Below are 20,086 nucleotides of genomic sequence, written 5' to 3'. Positions count from 1 at the left end.
TACTAAGATTGGATGGTGTGATCGCACATATGATGATTTTATATGAGAATTCGTGTTTACGAACCACATGATTGGATATTCTACCAACTGCTTCGTTGAACTTGTTGCCTTGAAAAAGTCTTTTGCAAGACGAAACACGTGTCGGCTGGTCCGTGTATTTGGAATTGACTAAACATGTGTCAATAAAGAAAGGATGAAAAAAACAACCACCAATCCAAGGGTCCTGGATTGAACTTGTGACTGCTTAATGATTGGAAGCAACTGTTTTCATCTCTCTTGACATTGTAATAGGCATATATGATCTAATTAAGAAACTGACAAACTTGTATCAGTTGGGTATTTTACCCATACATTGTGTAGGTGTGCAATATTAGTCTTCTAAAAAAATTGCAGTAACTCTTGTTGATATGTCTTGTACATATGGATGGTGTCCGTAGGTAGTGGACATCAATTGAAGCTTTAAGCACCCTACAGCCTTTTACTTGTATCTACATATTGTTGACGCCTGAAACTCATTGATTATATTACTTTGCATTTTGGTGAGCCGTCTTTCCCTGTTCTCAGGGACACTACTACCTACTTTTCTCATTGCGTAGCTAAATGTATATTTATAAAGCACCTAAGGTTGGGGTAAGTGGGTAGGGGTTAGGCCCGCCTAACATTGAAAGCTATGTCTTATTCTGCACAAATATCCCACACAACAGACTGGCATTGCTTCCTGTGCTGCAAACTTTGGATAAACTTAGAGCACACAAATACCACTACACCATATTCTTTGGCTAACTGTTTGCCGTCACACCCTGAAACGAGTTCAGACTGAACTAATTATTCTGATAAAGACATCTAGCTGCAGATTCCTTAACTTAGAATATCCCCAGGTGTCAAACTGTATCCGGAAAACTTTTTCCCCAGCAGTACCTCTGCACGCCCTGAAAGAGGGAGCAAAGGAGAGAGGAGGGGCTCCCCCCGAACATCCAAGGAAGCCTACACGATATAGAAGCCACAGAAACTTTCCCGCCCTCCCCATGTCAAGCTGGATAATCAACTAGACCCCACTCAGACACTGTCATGACTGCACCCTCCCTGGAGCGAGTCTAAACACAAGTAACAGGGACTAGATCCTGGGAATCCGGCATAACGATTTGGGTGACCTTCACGAGAGTTTCCTGACGCTGTTAATTTGCACAGACTCTCTTACTACCAGACCATCATGGGGAAATATAAAGGGACAAAACCACCGCCTTTCCATATCCACATGGAACAATACACCATAAGTAGCCCCAGCACCAACGAGATCATAACGGCTCAAACCCCTCGCCCAGACGGGGAACTCGCCATGATTCTGCAGACCATAAATCCTTCCCAAGACTCCATAGAAACGAAAACAGGGGCGGTGCGAGTGGATATGACATTCATCTGACAAGTCCTGCGCAACGCCACCACTCGGATAACAGAGGCAGAATCCAGACTGTCCTAGGTTGAGGATGACATATCCCACCTGAAGTAGCAGATCAAGCAGTTAATGTCCCACACAAGCAAACTTCATAAGAGAGCTGAGGACACTGAAAATCGATCGCGACTAAATAATATCCGCCTGGTCGGTATCCCCGAAGAAGCAGAACCGCCACAAGTGGCCCCCTTTATCAAGGACTGGCTCAAATCCTGGATGCCACCAGATGCACTCTCCACGTGGTTTGTAGTGGAACGCGCATACCGTGCCCTCACACCCAAGCCTCCGCCGGGAGCCCCACACCGTCCTATCTTAGCCCGGATCCTAAACTTCAAAGATAGGGATGTCATTCTGCAAGAAGCTCGTACCCGAACAACTTTGTCCTATCAAGGATCCAAAGTGCTGATTTTCCCTGACTACACTACAGAGGTGCAGGTGCAAAGGAAATCATATAATTAGTGAAACAGAAACTAAGAGATCTCAATCTCATATTCCGGCTCGATTCAGGTTGGTCTTCCAGAACAAAACCCTCTTCTTTGAGAATACAGAGATGGCATGGACCTGGGTAACCGAGGAATATCCACTCCCCCCTAGGGTGACTGTTCCTCCACCGGATCTCCAGACACCATCACAACTAACCAAGCCCACAGAATCCCACAGGAGCAGTACTAGATCTCGCAGGAGATGCAATCATGTTTACAGAGCGGTGTCTGCCTCACCAGTTGGCGTTTCTCTGGGAGGCGGGGGTCGCCCACACCACAGGGATCGCCGCACCTTCCACAAAACGATGAGAACTTCAGAAAAGTCATCAGAGAGAGATCCCCTGACTCCCCAACGCTGAGGTGGGAAGAAAATGACCTATAGCGCAGCCCTCAAATTTAAATTCAGAATTGAGCTTGAATTTTGGTCTAAGTTTCAATTTGAATGTGGATTTAGATTTCAATTTGAAAATGATGCATTGTTATCACTACCCATACTCTGAAAGACTGAAATCCTAATGCAAGGAAGGGGCCAACACTTCGCTCCCATAGACAAACCTAGGACCAAATTTGTTTTGTGTTCTAGTTAATTGGGCGACAAATGCTTCAATTGGGGAAGTATAGGGTGGGGGGTTGGTTGGGGGAAAGGGGAGGGACCATTGTCCCTATAGGGTTTTTACTTTCTTTGTTTTGCTGCAGCACTGAACATGACAAAAGAGAGACACCAACACTCACACGCCATAGCTACACAGGATTCACCCAGATACTCCCAGATCCAAACCACTCAGATCCATCGGGTCACCCGCACCGAGGGCCCTACAGGTTAATATTTACCCAACATGGCAAGGCCCCACTATGAAGGTGAGCCCCTCAAAATCCTCTCATGGAATGTGAACGGGCTCCTCGACAAAAGTCAAACGTACAGTGATCTTAAAATACTTTCGGAAAACTGACACAGATGCCCTTGTGTTGCAAAAGACACGTCTTATGCGCGCCAAGGGTTTCATAGCGTTTGTCATTCAGGGTATTCCCAAGGATCTAGAGGAGTGGCGATCCTTTTGCACCGGTCCCTTGTCTTCACACCGGTCCAAGCAGTTAAAGACCCTCAGGGCCGCTTTGTGGCTCTCATAGGGACCCTAGGAAACACTACCATTGATCTGGTGTCATTTTACATACCTCTGGTGACCCTTGTGCACACCCTTCACGCTACTGTAGAAGTAATATCTTCCCTTCCTCAGGGTCTCACGGTTATCGGAGGGGATTTTACTCAACCCGGTCAAAGACACCACAGGGATACCCTCCTCCCACAGAAAGCTAGGCGACTTGTAGTGTGGGCTTCCAAGTTGGCCTTTGCGATGTCTGGCGCGTTTGGAACCCCAGGGAGGTCCAATACACCCACACATCTGCAGCGCACCACACCCACTCCTGTAACAATCTAATCTTTATGCTCGCCCCTGACTGTCGGTCTGTTACAGTGGTTCAAACCCTGGCACGAGGTATATCAGATCACTCTCCCCTCCTCCTCTAGATGGGTGGCCCTACGGGTGCTTTACGCCTCATCTGGAGGCTCAACACCTGGTTTCTCCAAGATCCAGACTACAAACAGGTGATTGGGGAGGAGCTCAAACATTACTACCAGTACAACGAGGGCACAGTACAATCCTAGGGCACACTATGGGCGGCGAGAAAGGCCACAATCCGAGGTTATACAAAAGGGCATCTAAAGCGCAAGCGTTTGGTGCAAGACCAGTGCCTTTCCCTGATAGAAGCCCAGGCCCTACACCTTGAGCAATGCGCTGCTACGGTGAACGGCGAAGACGACCGCAGGTAACTTCACTTAATGAGGGAAGAAATTAAACACATATCATTTGAATCCGCCAAATCTATCTGGAGATCCTTCACCACCCGGGTCTACGGGTGGGGCGATAAAAATGGAAAGTTGCTTCACTGACTTGTTTCCTATGCCCTGGATAACCGAATAGTACCGGAAGTTAGGGATGATCAAAGGCACATGTCTCGCACCTTGACTGCGATCACATAGACCTTTGCGGACTATTATAAGAAGCTATATTCCAAAGATCGAGCAAGAACACTAGACTCCAGCTCCCAGTTCCTACAAGGTATCCCTCTCCCACAGCTCCCTGAAATTGAAGCCCAGGGTCTTGATGAGCATATTACGAGGGAGGAGATTGAGGAGGCAACTTCATCACTAGCACCACGAAAGACACCTGGCCCAGACGGCTTCCCAGCAGAGTACTATGCGGCATTCCGGGAAACTCTGGCTCCGTAGCTCCATATGAGGAAGTGGCAGAGAGAGGCATCTTCCCACGGAATATTGATATGGCTACAGTAGTAGTCATACCCAAAACAGACCCCTCCCCCCCCACCGGTCTCCTGCTCTGACTATCGGCCAATCTCACTTATCAATACTGAAGTCAAAATATTTGCAATCATCCTTACCAAGCGTCTCAAATGGGTGCTTAACAGTTTAGTACGCCCTGATAAATGCAGATTCATGCCGCGCCGAAGCACGAGGCATTGTTTGCAGCGCCTACACATGGCACTCTCTCATTGCCACCTCATCACTCCGTACTTAGCCTTATTACTAATCGACTTTAAAAAGACCTTCAACACCGTCGACTGGCTATATCTCGATACTCTAATGAAAAAGGCAAGAATAGGTTCACACTTCAGGACGCTGGTAAAGGTGCTCTACTCAAATCCGTCTGCCAGGGTCCTTGTCAATGGAGGACTTTCAGAGGTGTTCCCTATCGAAAGAGGAAACCGTCAGGGCTGTCCTCCAACTCCCCTCCCCTTTGCGCTGGCGATCGAGCCATTAGCTTGTATTTTCTGGGCTGACACACGGATATGAGGCTGGCACTGGCAGAGCGCATGTGAAGATCGCACATTGCTCCAAATGCAGATGACGTCCTGCTTTTCCTTGCAGACCTAGCTGCCTCCATATCCTCTAGCTATTTTGCGGGCCGTCGGGGTTACTCCTTAATCCAGCCAAATCCACTCCTTCATATTGCACATGAATGCATAGATTGGCAGAATACAATTCCTCTGAGACACCTCTCCTTCAAGTATCTTGGCATCTGGGTGGCCCTCCACCCCGAAATGACCCTCAATATTAACCCTCTGCTAAAGTGGGTAAAAAAGGATCTCCGCAGATGGATATCCCTCCACCTCAACCCGCTAGGCAAGACTGCCCTATTCAAAATGATGGAGCTGCCCTGATTACTGTATGTAATTCAAAACCCTCCTCTTCATTTCCCTCGCAAATGGTTCTGGTTCAGACGGCATAATCACAGCTTTTCTCTGGGGTAGCTCAAGGCCACGACTGGCCATCACCCATTGTCAATGATCTCCCTATGATGTAGGTATGGGGAAAACAAACCCTTTCCTGTATTATCTGGCTACCCATCTCCTGGTAATACACGACTAGTTCAATGGGGGTTGGTCCAATCCGGTTTACCGTCTGGAGTTGGACAGCCTCGGCTGTTCACGGATCCAGGACATGCTCTACAGGGCCCCGATCCCTCAATCAATCCCTGTGGTGACTCGGGCCGCCTTTCTAGCATGGTGCTTGGCATTGCGATATACTCAATGGGATACTAAACTTACCCTACAGACACCTCTGTGGCATGAAAATTGGCTTGGGAATGTCGGTGCCGGAGGGGTTTCGGATGTGGGACCTAATAGGGATTACACACCTGGGAGACCTGTCGAAGAGAGGGCACCTCTGTGCTCCTTTCAAGACTTGCAGCACACATACTCATTACACTCCACCCAGTTTTACAAACACCTTCAACATCGGCATGCCATTGCCCCATGTATCTCTGAAACTCCTACATTTCCAGAATTCAGCCCACTAGAGGCCAAAGTACTTATGGGTAGCCTAGGAAAATGGGGGTCTTGCAGATTTACAGTAATCTGATAAACAATTCCCCATCTACCCATGACTCTCTTAAGGGGCGATGGGAAAGATGGTTGGGTCCTCTGGAGGAAGATGATTGGAGGGAAGCCCTGATGGCCCCCTGCATTCTCATCATATCTGCCAAGCTCCGCCTAACCCAAATCTACCATCTTCAATGCGCCAACCTTACTCCAGTCCCCCTACATTGGGCTGGATAAATCCCCAGCTATTGGACAGCAATAATTGAGGAACTGAGCGACATACTGGGTTGGGCGGTCCCATTTCAACCCCTAGCCCTTCTCCTGGGGGTAATGGAGGGACTGGATGGCTGGATAGATCGTTTCTAGGAACGGCCGACATGGTAGCAAAAAGACATTGCAGCAGCATAAAAGGACCCTAACCCCGACCATCACCAAATGACGGCGAGGAGTGGACTGGTGCGCCATGCATGAAAAGCCGGTATACGAGGCAAGAGGCTGCCCTAATAAATACGAACATGTATGGGGTAAATGGCTTGGGTTGATGAATAGAAGCTTAGATATTGGGCGGCAGATGATCTGAAACATCAATACGCGATATCTCTGGCTCGGCAAGTGCAGAGCAAGGTCTAGGGAACTGATCATATGTGTCAACTATCACAGTGTAGCAGTGTATTGTGCTGTTGTTTGTAAAACCAATAAAGTTGATTACCAAAAACAAAAAGAGTGAGGGATTAGACAGTTTGAATGCAGATTTTCACCCACTGCAGCCAGAGACAAGACATCTCCCGGCTTGATGCATACACCAACAGGGGGAGGAGGATCTGGGTTGTGAAAACTTGGAGGGAGATTGGTCCCAGATAGGTCTGAGGGCCAGCAAGACATCTTTATGCTCGCACAATAAATTGAATGCATACAAGTTGCCACACCACAGAGGCTAGAAGGAATGTTGGGCAGCCCAGATACATGTTGGAAGCGATAGGAGAGAGAGGCTCACTCATAAACATGTGGTGGTCTAGGGAGCACGTGCAGATTTTCTGGAAGAGAGTGATGGAATCGATCAGAAAACTGACCAATGTAGCACTGCCCCTCAATTCTAAAATAGTTCTTTTGGGCAATAGAGGGGTAGACTACATCTACACAAGCACAACCCCAATGAGAAAACTGCTAACACATCTTCTTCATGCAGCAAGAGTTAGACTTGCCCAGGTCTGGAAGGACCCTGGCCATCTCTTGCTGTCGATCTGGTGGACAAAGGTCTGCGCACTCAAAGACTCCATGCACTCTACAAATGAAGAAAAATAAGGCTATCTTTCAAAACATTTCACAAAAGATACAGAAGGAAAGTAGAAGCTAACAGGTTCATGCCCAAAACTCTTCGAGTAGCAGATATGGCTTGGTTCTCTCACCTAGAGTAAATGGAGGTGAGCCCTGAAGGCTGGGAGGCGGTGGAGCAGCACAAAGAGGGGAAAGGAATAAGAAAAGACTGGAGGGGCAAGAGACTCCTTTCCAATTGCACAGGGTGTGGTCAAATGTTGTAAATGTGTTTTTTATTTAAGGTTGGTTGGCACCAAATAATGCATTGTGGCGGCACCTATGAAGGCAAAACATGTCAAAGCTGACCTAGTGTGTAATCTGCAAAAACTGAAATTAAAGTTGTTAAAAAAACTCAAAGCATTGTGCTAAGCTACATGCTTCCATCAAACACAATGGAAAGTGATCATATGGAGATTAAGGCAGACACAGACTAAGACAATGATAATGTGTATAAAGATATAGAGGTTTTTTTTTTATAAAAGAGTCTACATCACTTCGTAAAATTATATATACATCCAATAGGATAATCGTTTCTGTTCTGTACAAAGTTACTTTTAAAATACATTGACATGAAATCCAAATGATTAAGGGCCCATTGGTTACCCTCACATACCCTGTTGAAGCCAGCAGATATAAGGGGCATTATAGAAGTTTCATCACGATCGCCATGCCTATTAAAGAGAAAATAATGAAAATTAAAAACAAATTGCAGATTAAATGAACAAAGTATGCTTCGCAGTATAAAAAGGGATTCACTTGCTGCAAGGTTTTTGACACCACTTTAATAATGAAAAGTTACTTACTTGTTAACTGAGGTACACCTAGTATACAGAAGCACAAAAATTAGCACCATGATTATCGACCTAAGTCCCTCAACTGTACAGACAGCTGTTACAAACCTGTTTTTTTAATTATTTTTATTTTCCTAGCTTACCGAAGCTGTTTCAACATATTTGGAAGGGCTTCACATTGCCTGTGATGCTCCGCCAACAGAGCGCTAGGCTCAGTAGCACAAGTGCATCAAAACAGAAATCTCCAACGCTATATATTTAAATTTTACATAAGTAGGAAAAGGTTCAGGACAAATGCGTAACATTAAAAAAGAAAAACGTATCAATTAAATTTACAATAGGAAGTAACTAAAATTACACAATTAAAGTCAAAAAGGGTGTAGGGATTAAGGGAAAAAAGGAAATGGAACATAGAATATATAGATTATATATAAAGATTTCCTATACTTTCATATAATACATATATATGTGCTCCATTTCATTAGTAGGAGCGTATGGTCAGAGATGCCAGGTGGAAGAATGTGCACTTCCGAGACAGAGGTCAGCAGCTGGCAGCTATAGCAGGTACGTGGACCGCTGACTGGTGTATATAAACTTGCGTTGCAGGGTGCCAGGAGAGCCAAACATCACACAGCCCCTTAGAATCTACTCAGAAAGATAAACAGACCAGGTACACCGGCCTGGATATGAAGGGGTGGAGGCATCAAGATTAGGGTCAGGGCCCGCATTAAAGTTTCCTCAAATCACTGTAGTCCCCACAAGGAGAATCAAGATAAAGCATCATAACATCTGGAGAGTGGGTTGCAACAATGGTGGGGGAACAGGGTGGGAAAAGTTATAGTGTTTGGCTGCCAGTCAACGAGCAACTCCCACATATCGCCCCTGGGGATCCTCATGAACCTTAGTGAACATCTAAGAGAAGGATTTATGTAGCAATATAGCTACCCCCATTCCCCCCGGGAGCCCCTTGCAAACCCAGCATTAGAAAAATCCATCATACCCAGAAAGCCCAAGAGGTGAGTTTCCCGTAATAGGACAACACCTGGCCTATATCTCTTAACATAGCGCAGAGCGCAGAGCGCTTGATCCGGTCTAGAAGACCGTTGTTATTCCAGGAGAGGACCGTCAAGTTAGGGACATTCATAGTAAGTGAAGATGGTGTCGGTCCTGCAAAGGGCCATTAATATCTGTATAAGTTGTGGTCAGCAGTCAAAAAGATACAGGATAAGCCTTGGAAATATCTGCTGTGAAAAATCCTGAAAAGAAAAGGACATGCTTAGAACAACAAACCCGACCCAAAGGACCAACTCAACTCCCTCTGCCCCCAATCCCTTCACCCCAAACGTCTTCCCAGGAAGCATCTTTCACCCCTAAATATAACTACATATAGGTCATAAAAAAACAGAAGGAGCCATTTGTGGTACCTAGGTTCCCATTAAGTAGGAGAATGTACCTGACAGCATATAGGTGAAAATCAATGTAGGCAATAAACGTCTCTGGGCCAGGGCGCCAAGAGCAGGGTCAGGTCCTGGCATGGGGCAACAAGAGCTAAGTTGAAAAGCAAGCACCAAGAAAATGTACATCCGAGCGAGCTAATCGAGACATGAACGGCCCACCCAGGTGCCCGTGCCATTTCTGCCAACAGTGTAATGCATGTAAAATGTGAAACAGAGAAATACAATAGAATTTATCAGGAAGGGGAGGGAGGTCGAGAAATGGACCTCGGGATATCACCAAAGGACAAAAAAATCTGTGGTGTATCTGACAGTCCAGGGTCGAAGGGTCCCTTTGTTCACCCTCCGCCAATACCTGGTCTGGTGAGGTGTTTGCCTCCTGCTGATCCGCCCATAACTTTCTGGAACGAGAGCAACCTCCCTTCTTCCGCTGACGCAGGATTGTCTGACTGTGTCCTTGGGGTCACCAATTTGTTGTACATCAGGTGAGGACCTTCTCAGAGGACGATGATCTGTGGCCCAGTCCCATGCTTGCTCCGGGATATCAAAGAAAAGGGTATTAGATTGAAAGATGACCTTAAGGCGGGCCGGGAAGAGAAGCATATAGTGACGAATGAGAGTGCAGAGCTTCTCCTTCACCTCCTTGAAAGAGTGGCGGCGCTGCTGCACCATCTTGGTGTAATCAGGGAAGATGAGGATCCTAGAAATGGAATGCTTAATCTCTGGTTGAGAGCGGGCCTCATGCAGGATAGTATCTGGCCTCTCAAGATAAGGAGCTGCAGTATCACAAGCAGAAGTGGGGCCCCAACCGGGGCCTGAGAGCCAGCGAACGGTGTACCCCATCATTGACAAACAGCTGTGAAAGCGGAACCATTTCTCTAGCGCCTTAGCCAGGCCCGAGGGCTTAAAGGACTCAGGAAGACCTACAAGTCGGAGGTTGTTACGCCTCGAGCGGTTTTCGCCGTCTTCATCCCTGTCGGTAAGGGCCGCCACCGAGGTCAATAATTTCGATGCTTGAGAGTAGCAACTTCGACTTCAGTTGTGGAGATCCACATCTAAGCTTTGGTCATTCTATCTGCTACCTTGCGTAGGTCTTGGCGCAGCAGGGAGATGTCCACTCAGAGTCCATCAACTTTGGACTCCACAGCCTCTTTCGAGTCTTGAAGGGCCTTAAGGATCATTCCTAAGCTTACTGCAGCGCTCTGATCAGACACAGTTTAAGGGTCCGCAGCATTCTCTTTAGCTTTGGGTGGGGGGGACCATATAGTGATCCATTCTGGTCTGAGCAGGCGTCAGCGGGGGAGGCGTCCGGTGACCCATCCTTGGAGTCCAATGGCCTAGACGAACACAGAGGAGTGGTCCAGGTAGAGCAGGCCCACTTACCACACAGGCAGCACGAGCGGCCTGCCCTCAGCAGGTGCAAAACGCCCTAGGGTATGGACTCACCCCGGTCGCAGCAGCTGCAGGTCTCACTGCAGGGTCCAGTGCCCAGCTAACCATCAATCCAGAGGCACCACAGGACCGGACCCAGTAGCGATGTGTGAGGCAGAAGACCAGTCAGACAGGGGACAAGAACATATTTGACAGCTAATGTGGCTCAGGGGACCTGCTGTCCCGTAACGGCAGTGTAGTTCAGCTGTGACCAGGCCCCCAGTAGCGTATCCGTCCCAATAGATGTCAGAGCCCTGGAGTAACAGTAATCACCTCCTAGAGAGCAGGCCTCAGCCCACACAGCATGGGTATCTGGCCATCAGTAATAGTGTTCCCAGGTGCAGGAGGGAAAGGGGGAGTAACAGGAGAGGTGGGCGAGAAGCAGTCCTCCCAACCCTCCACCCCCAATGATGCAGAGTGGCATTAGCTGGTCTGGCCCCAGGCACCAAGGGACAATTCAAGTTCCATACAAATCAGATGCATCGCTGCCAATAGTGCATCCCATGGCGTCTACCACCGGCCATAAGTCCACCGGTCCACAGTGCCCTGGGACCGATCAAAACCTGAGGGTCCAAGCGCTTCCTGGGGGTGCAGTGGGGCTAAGGAGGCAGGTCCCGGCAAAATCCCCAGTCAAGATTCCACAGCAGTCACCAGCAGGAAGGGAGGAGCAGGCTGCACCCATTCGCCGCCGTCCAGTCCAGGTCCCGCAGCAATAAGCCGTCCGACAGGTGGGGGACCGCATCTCCGCAATGGCCGCATCTGTGCACTGGGCCCCCAGGCAGATGCCGCAGTCAACGGTCGCGCCGGCCATCCTACGCGAGGCCTCTCGCAGAGGCGTGCTCCTCATTGTCAATGCTGCCCGGCCCTCAAATATCCCGGGCCACTGCACTCCCAAGGAAACTCCACAGGAGAGGGCGGACTCCCACTGCCAAAGCCACATCAGGGCCCAAACAGGATTCATGATTCGCCCCAGGGCAATCGATGGGAAGTCAGGTCAGGTAAAGGCCAGCTGGTCTTCATTCATGCGGCTACCATCTCGTCAGCAGGCAGGCCCAAGGGAGATGGCTGGCCCAGGAGCCAAGAGTCTCTGGCTGCTCCAGACTGATAGCCCAGTAGGTAGCTTAAGGCAGCTGTCAGGACGGATGAATAAGGATTGGGCCCACGCAACAGAAGCTTCACAAAAGCTCGACTGCCGCTTTGGCGTGCCCCCAAACTTCAGATATTAAATCTTAGTTTTTTATTTTTGTTTGACTATTTTTCAAATTAAATTGAATGTTAATTTAGCTTGGCAAGAAGGATCTTTCAAGGATCCCTGGATCCTGCATTAAACATGTATATTATTTTTTGTCTAAACACAGAAGGGGGCGTCCTTTGGGCCTGGATGACAGGGTGTGCTTAAGTGCCCCTTAAAGGTTTTTTCAGCACTTAGGGTGCGAGTCCCTGAGTCCAGTAATGGTTGCACACCATTTTTTTTTTTCAATGTTGTGGCAATCAATCAGATTATCGTGGCTGAACTATAGAACCTAGACAGCTCTTTGGAGTTCCTGAACTTTAACTCCTTCATGCCAACCCTTGTCCTTCTTAAAACACTAATTCCTCAAAAACTATTGAATATATTTATACCAAATAAGAAAAAGCACAATCCCCCAGTAAAGCTTGTGCCAAATTGGGTATAAGTGAGTTGAGCTGTTTTTCTGTATCTAAGAATGCCATTGTAATTAGAATGGGAGATTGCACTTTTTCTTGGCCCCTACTTGACGGACTGATCAAAACTACCCATGAGAAACACAAAGTGGATTCACTTTTTTTCTAAAGTTTCATGCAGATTTCCCGAAAAGTGCAAAAGTTATTAAGAATACAAAAAATGTCTTTCCATCGAGCTAATCGTAACTACACTGGTGCATAAGTGTATGATGAGTACATTCAACATAAAATATAAAACAAATATATATCTATATCGGTGTTGAGGCAAGAAAAACCAAGACATACACATTTCTAGATCATACACATCAGTACAGCATAACTGCGTGTCTGGTTGGGATACATGCCCTTGTTGTTGTTGTGTCACAGTAAATGGTATTCCTGCCACTGATAACAATGCACATGAAGTGAGGACTGTATTAAAATGGGTTAAGGTAACGCTAATCATTATAAAGCTTGGTTAGGGGTCCAAGGCGGTTTATCTATGAGAAGTTTAAGATTTGTATCTGGGATATATACTGGTGGAGAGGGTCTTTTGACAAAACTGAGTTCCCTTCCCACTAATATAGTGGTCCGCCTAACAAATTTAATTGCTTACGGACCTTAAGTTTGGTCACTCTCAATAGGAAGTGGATCATCACTGAGGAAGAGGTAGACCTTATGGTTACCTTTGCTGTTAATCATTACAGGGACATACATGGTCTGCCCCAATGCTCCCTCAATCAATCGAAGAAGGTGGTTGTGTGTCAGAGAATTGGAATAGAGGACCATGGGGGACCTCAAACAAGTGTCAAGACGAAAATATGTGGGTGAAGAACTTCTATACGATTTAGGTGGCATTGGGGAAACATGGGTTCCGACTCAATATAATTTTTTCAAGATACCTACTCGGACCTTGTGGTCCATCACAACAAGACAGGTCATCATTCTCAGATTCAAAAAAGCACAATGGGGAAGAAAATATTTCCCCTACTCTACGTCCAAATAGTGGAACTCAATGCCTGACCATCTCAGAGCTCAGCCAAATCTCAAATGTAGGAAACAACTAAACTTTACTTTTTTTGCTACTCTGTCTAAAACTCTGTTCTCTACCTTTTTCCCAAGTCATCATGTTTTAACACTAGCGCGAAGACACGGATTCGTTTTGCGCGCTTTTCAAAATTAACATAACACCAAAGCCTCTGTTCAATTTTTGCAGATTGTGGCCATTTTTCAGCAATATTTGGTGTCATTGCTAAGATAGCTTCCAACACACTTGGACGGAAGACAGATAACACCCTTTGTAAGACACCATCTACTTCTAAACATGTACTCTTGAAGGACCCTACTGAGAGCAGAAGTGATATAGTAAGTAACCTTAGAGGAGGGGGATGGTTTATGAACCTGCAGGTGTGATATCTCGGCTTTGCAGGTGTTATATTGGGATTCATTGCATTACATGCTGTACATCAGGAATCTTTACACACAGAGTACGTTTGGTTATATTTACATCAGAAGGCCTTACTTCGCAGGTAACTCAATAAAAATATTTAAATGTACTTTACTGTAAATATATATATATATATATATATATATATATATATATATATATATATATATATATATATATATATATGAAAATTTTAAAATCTACTGCCTTGCGACAGATTGATTTCTTTTAGAAAATCAGACAGCATCTAACTTGCAAAAGCACCTATGTAGTCTATATGGTAGAATGTCCATGTCATATGCGCTATATTGGAAGTACAATCTTTGAAGTGAAAAAAAGAATCCTGGAACATGTTCGGGCCACAATACATAAAGATCGGTCAAATGCCATTGCAAAGCACATGGAGAAATACCATGATGGCAAGTGGGAGTCATCAAGATATTGTGCTCTGGAACAAATTCCACAATCAGAGAGAGGAGGAGATCGTGTAAAGGTCCTGAGACAAAAAGAATCACGGCAAATTTTAACGTTTAGAACTCTTGATCCTAGAGGGCTGAATCAAAATGAGGAACTTTATGTACACCTGTAATCAAAATGAAAGAACACACCAGTAGTAAACAGAGTCACACAAGAACAAAATAACGGAAAATCTAAAGATTGGACATGAGGAAATAGTGTGATAAAAAAGCCATCCAAGATTAAAGAGAATGCAATTCAAACAATCTGTGATTCACGAATAAGGACTCGTATGTTCACCAGAGAGCGTGACCTGAAAGAGAAATAAAATGGAATATAAAAATAACAGCGCTATATATATATATATATATATATATATATATATATATATATATATATATATATATATATATATATTTTAAAAAAGGCGATTTGGAGGGATTGCAACTTTAATAAACTTGCAAATTGTGGACAAGGACATGAACGCTTACTAGAGAGCACGATCTGTATAAATAAATCGGGACACTAAGCAGCCGTGGCCAAGCCAAATAATTAATTTAAACACTTAGAAATATGAGCACTTGAAATTTATTTGTAAACTCACATATTTTGTAAGTTTTTTCTAAAAGTTAACCACATTAACCATAATGCATCACACCCAAAACAGGAAGTTATTGTGGACTATTAGAAATAAAAGATGTCTGTTTCTAGTATACAATATCCCGTGATCAAGCCTTGAGTAAAGGTGAAACGCGTTGGGTACGGCAATTATTTGAAATAAAGCCGCCTTAAAACTTCTGAGAACACAAGTGAGTGCGTTTTTCTAAAAGAAATCAATCTGTCGCAAGCCAGTAGATTTGACATTTTTCATTGAAACCGGCGTCGCCCTGCCAGAAGAAACGCACCGCCTTGGATAAGATGGCCAGCGTTAAATCAGGGCTACAATGTGGCAATATGTATATATATATATATATATATATATATATATATTACCTACTGGCGGTCGCCAGTAGGTAGTTATAGTTAGGACCCTGTTTCCATAGGAAATCCGCAACATTCTATTTCGAATAACTTTGGCGCCGGTCGACGAATCCTCGCGAAATTTTCAAAATAGGTGGGGCGCTACGCTCCGCTCCTACCCTGAAAGTCTCGGGGGGATTCGTCAAGCGGGGGCTGAGAAAAAAGGGGGGTCCCAAAACGTGTTTTTCCCATGCATTTTTCCATAGGACCTTTAGACACAGCTACAGCCCGAACGGCTGAACAGAGTTACTTGAAATTTGGCAGAGAGGTAGTCCTCAGGTCAAGGAAGTGCCTTTTGTAGGTCTGGTGTAAATCTGTTCAGTAGTTCCTGAGAAAATAGCATTTAAATCAATATATATATCTGTGGCAGCTTACGGTGCGCTTACCGTGCGCTTACGGTAAGCTTACCGTACGCGTACGGTGACGTGCGCGAGCGCGATTCTGATTGGATGTTAGATCTTAGTAAACATTCGAATCGGTCGAAACCAGGAAGCGGCGGCCGCCATTTTCTCTCTCGCACTCTGAGTGGGGATTAAAAAACAAAGGACCAAAACATGTAAAGGGGCTGTTTAGACAGCTCCTAAGCACCTAGCCATGTTGGGGGAGTCCCCAAAGATCCCCCAAGGCCAAAAACGGAATTTTAATTTTTTCGATAATTTCGCCGATTACGCTTACCGTACGCGCACGGTAAAAAAAAATGTTTAAAAAAAATTATCCATACTCTCCCCACCCCATGTGCAAATGGTGCCCGAAGGGCACCATTTGAGCATGGCATATCACAGATGTGAAAAATTAAAATATTACCTTTCACAACGAAGCGCATCATATGTCCTCCATGTGCGCACGGTGCGCGAAGCGCATCGTGCGTACATGGCCCATCTAGCGTAACGTGGGCACGCGGTGCGCGTAGCGCACCGCGTGCCCACCGTGCGTGCACGGCACTAACTGCGTAAAGTGACTGTGCGCGCACGGTGCGCGAAGCGCACCGTGCGCGCACGGAACGAACTGCGTTGAGTGGGCGCGCACGCCACGAATGGGCGTGAACGCCGCGAAGCGCATCGTGCGTACATGGCCCATCTAGCGTAACGTGGGCACGCGGTGCGCATAGCGCACCGCGTGCCCACCGTGCGTGCACGGCACTAACTGCGTAAAGTGGGCGCACGGTGCGCGAAGCGCACCGCGTGCTCACTGTGCGCGCACGGTGCGCGAAGCGCACCTTGCGCGCACGGAACGAACTGCGTTAAGTGGGCGCGCACGCCACGAATGGCGTAAAGTAACTTAGCATTTAAAAAAACGTACAAATTCACTGAAAAAACCATAGGTTTCACACACGTTATAGTTAGGAATTAGCATTTAAAAAACCTTGCAAATTCACTGAAAAAACCATAGGTTTCACACATGTTATAGTTAGCGGAAATTTTACTGATAAAAAAACCAATGAAATTCCCCCGTTATAGTTAGTGCAGGCAACTATAACTCACGCGACCGCAATCTTCTGCTGATGACATATGTGTCTTTATGAAAAAAAAATATTTGTAATATATGTATAGCTAAAAATTTATGGAAGAAGACATGGGCAAATAAGTGTCTAAATACAGTATTAGCATCAGCAGAGGATTGCGGTCGCGTGAGTTATAGTTGCCTGCACTAACTATAAACAAATCATCCATTTAGACACTTGTATACCCATTTATTCTTCCATCGACCTTGAGATATACATATATAAAACATATTTAATTTTCAGAAAAACACACATTCACTGGATGATGTCATCAGTGATGTCATTTGAGATGTAATTAGTGATGTCATGAGTGATGTCACTGACCATGTCATGAGTGATGTAATATGTGACGTCATCAGCAGTGCATTGCGGGCGCGCGAGTTATAGTTAGCTGAACTAACTATAACGGGGGAATTTCAATGGTTTTGTACAAGTGAAAAGTCCAGCTAACTAATACCCCTGAAACCTATGGTTTTTTCAGTGAATTTATATATATATATATTCACTGAAAAAACCATAGGTTTCACACATGTTATAGTTAGCTGGACATTTCACTCGTAAAAAAACAATGAAATTCCCCTGTTATAGTTAGTGCAGGCAACTATAACTCACGCGACCGCAATCCTCTGCTGATGACGTCAGATCTTACAACAGTGATGACATATGTGTCTTTATGAAAAATAAATATTTGTAATATATGTATAGCTAAAGATTAATGGAAGAAGACATGGGTAAATAAGTGTCTAAATACAGTGATGTAATATCTGACGTCATTAGCAGAGGATTGCGGTCGCGTGAGTTATAGTTGCCTGCACTAACTATAACGGGGGAATTTCATTGTTTTTTTACGAGTGAAATGTCCAGAGTGTGAAACCTATGGTTTTTTAAGTGAATTTGCAAGGTTTTTTAAATGCTAATTCGTAACTATAACGTGTGTGAAACCTATGGTTTTATCAGTGAATATATAAACATATAAATATAATCTGCATATCTATATAAATATAAATTCATGCAAACATATACATATATGCATACATATGCATGGTATGTACATGAAAGTTTGAAAAACTCTAATACAAGCAAAGCTAAAAAGCCACCTAATTACAAACAGAATTGCTTTAACTTAAACGAGGGCGAGACCTATTGCATTTTCAATGCTTGTTTACTTTGATTCCATCAAGGAGGCATTCAGATGTGTCCCACATTTTCCATAAATTATGAATGGTAGCACTCTAGTTGCTCATTAGATCACTGTAGTAAAGCTACTGCTCACCAGGGCAGTCTGCTGCTGGTATTGAAAGTGCATGGTTCAGTTTGCATGTCAGAACTTTTTAATGAAATAGAAGAGGATTTGAGAAGTCAAAATGTGCCCTAAGTTTTCTTTCTGCAGCACTAGTCATAATTTCTATGGCAAAATGAACCCCCTCATTTTGTTCCTTTGCAAATTAAATGTTTTAAATGTTACCACTTTATTCCAATCAAGATGGCTGCAGGTGTGCCATACTTTTGTCATAAGTAAGACTGTTAGCGCTCTAGTTGTTCTTTAAAACACTCTGGGATTTCTGTCATTGGGCTATACTTGGGCTACATCTCGGTGATATTTGTGCTACATTTGGGCTCTTTTGTCTCTGGTGGCCATCTTGGGAGACTTGTTATGAAGTTTCCTAATTTCCTCATTTACTGCAGTCTCCTCAGTAGGCATACGGTCAGTTTTTTACTTTGATTCAATGAAGAAGGCATTCAGATGTGTCACACATTTGCCATAAATTCAGAATGTTAGCACTCTAGTTGCTCATTAGATAACTGTAGTAAAGCTACTGCTCACCAGGGAAGTCTGCTGCAGGTATTGAAAGTGCATGTTTCAGTCTGCATGTCAGAAGTCTTTAATGAAATAGAAGAGGATTTGAGAAGTCACTCAAAATGTGCCCTAATTTTTCTTTCTGCAGCACTAATCATACATTCTATGGCAAAATGAACCCTCTCATTTTGTTCCTTTTTAAATTAAATGTTTTAAATGTTACCACTTTATTCCAATCAAGATGGCTTCAGGTGTGCCATACCTTTGTCATAAGTAAGACTGTTAGCGCTCTAGTTGTTCTTTAGAACACTCTGGGAAGCTGCAGTAGAACACAATAGAATCAACTGACAGTCTCTGCCCTTGTTGGATGTACATGTTTTACTGAGAATGTCAGACTTCATTCTCACATGACTGAGAAAGATAATGTGAATTTACAGAAAATATGCTCTCAGTTTAGCTTATAGATCACCTTCCAAACCTCTGTGGGAAAAGCATGAGAAAATAGTTTTCTCTCAAACATGATTCATGATATCCCAGCAGAAGGCTTTTTCACATGGTAAAATCACCTTAGAACATACTACAATTCCTAAAATGAGTATGGTACCATCAACAAATGATTTATAATGTAACTAAGGTCTTAAAACCTTCTATTAACTGCAATGCTTTTTAATGAGGTTCTATCATGTATATTGATCCCAAGACGGCTGCCAACACTTCTTGGATGAAGTGCTGACAGCCAATTCGATCTCACAATGAGATGTGTGGTTAGGCTCCGCCCAGATATGTATATGATTTTACTTTTGATTTTCTCAGGAACTACTGAACGGATTTACACCATATATGCAAAAGGCACATGCCTGACCTGAGGACTACCTCTTTGCCAAATTTCAAGTAATTCTGTTCAGCCGTTCTGGCTGTAGCTGTGTCTAAAGGTCCTATGGAAAAATGCATGGGGAAAACGCGTTTTGGGACCCCCTTTTTTCTCGGCCCCCGCTTGACGAATCACCCCGAGACTTTCAGGGTAGGAGCTGAACGGAGCGCCCCATTAGTTTTGAAAATTTCGCGAGGATTCGTCAACCGGCGCCAAAGTTATTCAAAATAGAATTTTGAGATTTCCTATGGAAACTAGGTTGTAACTATAACTATCTACTGGCGACCGCCAGTAGATAATATATATATATATTGTACTGAGCTAACTATAACTTGTTTCATCATCATGCACTGCTTGTTATCTCACAGATTACATTATATTACTCATTACATTCAATGACATCACTAATCGAATTTTAAAATACATCATTGATGACATGACTTATGACATCATTCAATGAGTACCACAGTTTACTGTATGTTTCTGACACT

The 20,086-nt window shown here is 44.6% G+C and overlaps 1 protein-coding gene across 6 annotated transcripts in view; it reads right to left on the bottom strand.

The window, feature by feature from the left end:
* The window catches only part of PDE8A (phosphodiesterase 8A), a 2,267,087-nt gene that overhangs the window by 1,244,617 nt on the left and 1,002,384 nt on the right, over positions 1 to 20,086 (bottom strand). For all 6 annotated transcript variants that reach the window (XM_085644266.1, XM_085644269.1, XM_085644268.1 and 3 more), the window contains exon 5: positions 7,757 to 7,814. In XM_085644266.1, the coding sequence (XP_085500392.1) occupies positions 7,757 to 7,814 (58 nt within the window). The remainder of the gene's footprint in view (positions 1 to 7,756; positions 7,815 to 20,086) is intronic.

This window comes from Triturus cristatus, chromosome 3_1 (assembly GCF_964204655.1).
Source record: "Triturus cristatus chromosome 3_1, aTriCri1.1, whole genome shotgun sequence".
In the NCBI taxonomy this organism is placed as follows: Eukaryota; Metazoa; Chordata; class Amphibia; order Caudata; family Salamandridae; genus Triturus; species Triturus cristatus.
This window is presented reverse-complemented; position numbering and strand designations above follow the sequence as displayed.